Here is a 5362-nt window from a genome sequence, read left to right as displayed (position 1 = left end):
TCTCATTTTTGACGTTGAGTACACATTTTGCTTTACATTCATTTTCATTATTATTCAAATATCCTTTTTAATATTTTTGTTATATATCAATTTTTAAGTTTTTATTTACATATTTTACTTATAATAATTATTAATGCAACTATGAAGAATGAAATTATATTCGTTTATTTTATAACTCTCTAATTTAAGAATTGAAGTTTTAAAATTAAAATTTGTATTACTTTTGATATAAATTTGAAGATAAATAATCAGTATATATTCAAAAAAATAGATGTTCTTGTATGATTTAAATTTATCTAATTTGTAGTTATGTTTTTGTACAAATTATTTATTTATATAAATATATCTACTATTATCTTTTCAATTAAATTTAATATTAGACAGATATTTATATATAATAAAAATTAAAATATTAAATATGGTTTTATATTTACATGTTTCGTATTTTTCAATTTTTAGCATTGTAAATATTAATTTAGAGCTTAAGTAATGATATGATATACAGTAAATATTTTATTGTTAGTTGCATATACAGTAAATTGATTGTCGTAATATCGTTATACAATACTGGTATATAGAGTTAGGTTATAGCGAGAATATTATTTTTTGTGAAAAATTAGAATATTGAATAAATTGTATTTTGACATTTTTCTGAAATTTATTTTTTTTAATAATTATAAATATATTTTATCTCATACATCGCACGAGAGAATGTTATTATATTTTTTTTAAAAAAAAGCACTTTTTTTTACTGATGATTACGATTTATTTTCACGCGAAATACTTTTTCCATGGTAAAGTTGATGCTTATCTATCATATTTATTACGAAAACATGTGATCTTTTTTTTAATTTTGTATTTTTTGCACTATTAATATTAGGGGTGGTGTCTTCGGTGGCCATATAATAGATCAATCAATAATAATTAATAAATGACTTGAAACAATTCCTATGTTAGCAGTTTCATTAATTTCTCTCGACTAACTATTATTTTTATTATTTGTTTTTTTTAGAGAAGACATTAGATTTTCACTTTACAGCTTGACAAAATGGGCTAAAATGCGGTAGCCACGTTTTGGACCAAATAAAACACGCCAACACTAAAATAAATCAAAATAAACATTTTAATTAGAGCAAATAAAAACATTAGATTTTATCTTTCTCTCTCTCTCCACTGTAACTCTCTAAAATCATTATCTTTCCTCTGTAGATATTTCTCTCTCATCTGTTGTATGTCTATCCCTCCCTCCTCACCACGCAAACTCTCCCTCTCTGATCTTCATCCTTTTCCTCCGTCAACCCTTGCCGTCCGATTACTCTCACCGCTGTCACCGCCTGTACAATATTTTCCCCTTAACCTCCACCCACCTAGATCCTCCTTCCTCATCTTGGCTGAACATCCAACAACCAAAATAGACACCGCCACCGACCTCGTCTGGTTTCGCCATACACGAGCCTCAGCGCTCTCTCTTCATCTGAATTGACGACAATTTTAACCGTTTACTGTTGCGGTGCGAAATTTTCGGGAGTTCTGATTTTGGAAAAGGGCAGAGTGAGATTTACGTTTAGTGAGAGAAAATGAGTTTGCTAATTTAAAAGAAGATAAATAGGAGAGGAAAAGGGTGCCGGCTTCACAGATGGGTTCAAATTTCATCAAGAATCAAAACATCCTAGATTGAAAGTGCATTTTCCTGGGATTTCCTCCAAAGAAAGAGCGTAAATTAGTGTATCCAAAGTTAAAATATATATATATATATATATATATATATATATAGGTACTGTTCATAAAAAGTGTGTAAAATCCTCGTGATTTCGAACCCATTGAGATTTGACTGAATAATACAAAACAAGAGTCCGAAAAACCGGTGGTATGGTTTATTACAAAATCGGTTTGGGCTCTCGAAAAACAAACTCAAATGATTTATCTCATAAATGACGTGTCAAGCGATCAACGGCAGTGCGTTCTACGCCACGACCTAGGATAGACATTACCCATTATTGACGTCCCTAAATATAGACAAGACACTGCAATGATAACATGTTTCTTTTGACAAAAATATAGGAATCTGAATTGATTTTTTTATCGAAAACGCTCCGATCTAAAGAAATTACAACCAAAATCTCAATTTTCAGGCTTATAATAATTATGTCCTCGACTTCAATTTGTGGCGATGAAAAGTACTAATTAGATGGATTTTAACATTGAAATTAAGATACAAATTAACATGGAAAATACAATCCGATTCTCGTCCAGTAAGCCACATGACCTTTCCGCCGTCGAAAATTGAAGTCCAACACATAATCCTTAGAAGTGTACAAAAACTTGAATAACACAGTTTGACTTGATAAGCCTAATCAGATCCAAACTCATGATCAGCTCCATTTGTAATATCATTAATGTTTGATAATTACTTAGATTTGGTTTTAATCTATTGTGATATTTATAATACACGTCCAAGTATAAGATTTATAAGATACTGGGAAATATGTGAAGCATAATTAATTTGGAATAAAAAAATCTTATACAAGATCATGTGAAATATCACAAAATGGCAATCAAGGTATAGCTTTGCCAACAATAGTAGTACAACAAAGCAGCACCTATTATGTATGTCAATATAGTAAATGATAATATAAAACATTTGATGGATCAAATCTTGTAATGAGGCAAAGCCGACGAAACATCTTGTCCTTTAATCTTGTAATATTGGCAGTAGTCTCTGAACATAAACTCTCTGTATATGGCCGGATTCTCATCCGACAGCAGCTCCTTGATCGGACCAAATGGCTTCGCCGCCGCACTCATGCTCGGAGTGAAGAAACACGCCACCGAGATCCTGGGCCCCACCGGCTGCGCCACCACTCTGTGCTCCACGCTGATGAACTTGTCGTTGCTAATAATCTATATAAAAAAATTAGATATGAGTATGTATTTTGGGCTTAGACATTAACCACTCTACTGGTAGGCATATTAATTACCTGCATGAGATCACCAATGTTGGCAATGAGGGCCCCAGGCACGGGCGGCACGTTGACCCATTGACCGCCGTGAAGAATTTGGAGGCCGCCGATGGCGTCTTGCATCAATAAGGTGAGAAAGGTGGTGTCGGAATGCTTGGGCGTTCCTAGGGTTTTTTGAGGCTCGGGGCAGACTGGGTAATAGAGACACGCCATGGCCTCACTCTTCATGCACTCTATGTTGGAGAGATAGTCGCTGGGAAGCCCCAACGCCTCCGACATGAGCTCCGCCATGGTCTCCCTCAAGCGGATCATCTGCTTCACGTATTCTTGCACTTCCTGTCTGCAGGCGTGAGGGATGAGGTCGGGGTCGATGTGGTCGTCGTTGAAGACGCACGTGAGGATATCCCTCCAGGAGGCGGAGTCGTTCTCGCGGAGAGCGCTGTTGCTGTTGAACCGCACCCGCATCCGGCTGTCGTCCGAGTAGAGCGGCATCTTCTCCGCCGTCGGCTGCTCGTGGAACCGCCGCACGCCTTCCAGCATGGCGTCCATCGTCTCCGAGGGGACGCCGTGGTTGATGATGCGGAAGAATCCCCATTCCTCCGACGCCTTGCGGATCCCCTCCACCACTTCCTGGCGCCGCCCCGCGAAGTCGATGGTGGGGAGCTGCGGCTGCAGGGCCGGGTCGGTGGGGTTGCTCTGGAGATGCTCCGCCGGGTGCACGAAGAGACGAGGCAGCTCCGTCACGCCGGCGTCCACTAGGCCCTTCACGCCGGATTTTGCTTTGTCGAATTCCTTCACTGCTTCAGCCCAGTCGTAGACATCGCCACCGTTGCTAGAGACCACCATTTTCTTTTTCTTTCTTTCTTAGGTTTTTTCAAATGTGTTTTTGCTGCTATATATGGTATGTGTGTTGGAGTAGTAGATGAAAATTTGTGAAAGATTATGCATCTATATATAGCCGCGCATTTCCTCAATACAAGTGTAACGTACAAGAGTTTGTTAGGTGAGATTTAATAGTAATTTTCTGGGGAAGAGGTTCAATTCCATTGACTAGCAACAATAAAACCATAACTAGCTACCATGGGAACACAAATTTCTGAAGTTAAATAATACGATTACAAAAGTGCGCAAATACTTACTCCCTCCGATTTTTTATAAGTGTCCCATTTAGCTCATTTTTTTGTTTCTCAATAAGTGTCCCATTTCAAAATTTGAGAGTATATTTATGACATTTTTCCTATTTTATCCTTATTTAATACTTGTATGAATGTAATAATTAGTTGTATAAATGCATTTATTATGACAATTACTAAGGTTACAAATGTAAAATATCTTATTTTATTGGTATGTGTATTTTGACGGCTGGGGACACTTAATAAAAAACGGAGGGAGTAATTACAACGTTTCTTGTATTTTATTTGTGAAAAACTGGGCCAATATCAATATTTAATAACAATATGTAAAGGGAATGATTCCAATGAGATTTCTCATATGTGGATAGACTTTAAATTGATTTGTTAGTGTTGATTTAATGTATTTTATGACTGATATTTATGTGGAGGGGGAAATTTTTTTACCTTGGTTTCAAATCGTAGTGACAGCAAAATTTTTATTAATTTTTTAAATATCGTTATTCAACACTATATGCTGGCTTTCATTAGTCTCATATTCCACGAAAAACAACAATCTCACTAAAACATATACATATATATATATATAGGATATAAAATGCTTATATTTATAAAATAGGACATTTTTCACATATAACTTAAGGAATAAGACATTTTAAATTTTCACTCTAATAATATCATGCAAATTATATATGAGAAATAAATGGAAAAATTCTTGATTATAAAACTTTAATATTATTCGAACATGAAATTTTTTGACCACTAACACTGCGATATCACATTGGACATCGAGTTTGAGAGAGAGAGAGGGACGCGGTGACGCTAGCACCACGTGCAGTCCCAGAAATCAAAAGCAGCAAAAGTTAATTAGTTGAAATTAATACTTACTTTATTGAAAGTTCCTTGCATTGCAGTGTTACTAAAAGCAAAATCAATGGTTGTTTACACATATTTTTATTAATAATTGGACACATGCAGTTGCCTTGTTTGAAAGTAGCAGCTGCATGTTTTTTATTTGACTAAAATTAGATTAAGAGGAACCCTCGCAGAGGAGATTTGTCACCATGGGCGGAGCTACACTATGAGGTGGTGGGGCAATTGCCCCGCCTCAAAAAAAATTTAGCATACTTACTATATTAATATATATGTATAATTTTTTTATTTTCTTTTAGTTTGCCCCACCAAAATTTTGAGAAAAAGGGGCAAAATGTGGAGATTGGAAAAAAATTGACTTTGATAAACTACGTTCTTTTTCTTTTGTCTAACGTGGAG

General features: G+C 35.4%; 1 protein-coding gene across 1 annotated transcript; it reads right to left on the bottom strand.

Moving 5' to 3' along the window:
- Positions 1 to 2484: 2484 nt before the first annotated feature.
- On the bottom strand, positions 2485 to 3985 carry LOC131014204 (1-aminocyclopropane-1-carboxylate oxidase homolog 1-like). Its single transcript, XM_057942094.1, has 2 exons — positions 2979 to 3985; positions 2485 to 2901 (listed from the first exon to the last, which is right to left on the bottom strand). The coding sequence occupies exons 1-2, from the start codon at positions 3804 to 3806 to the stop codon at positions 2650 to 2652; spliced, it is 1080 nt and encodes a 359-aa protein (XP_057798077.1). The 5' UTR covers positions 3807 to 3985; the 3' UTR covers positions 2485 to 2649.
- Between the last annotated feature and the right edge of the window lie 1377 nt (positions 3986 to 5362).

The sequence above is a fragment of the Salvia miltiorrhiza genome, chromosome 3, assembly GCF_028751815.1.
Source record: "Salvia miltiorrhiza cultivar Shanhuang (shh) chromosome 3, IMPLAD_Smil_shh, whole genome shotgun sequence".
Lineage (NCBI taxonomy): Eukaryota > Viridiplantae > Streptophyta > Magnoliopsida > Lamiales > Lamiaceae > Salvia > Salvia miltiorrhiza.
This window is presented reverse-complemented; position numbering and strand designations above follow the sequence as displayed.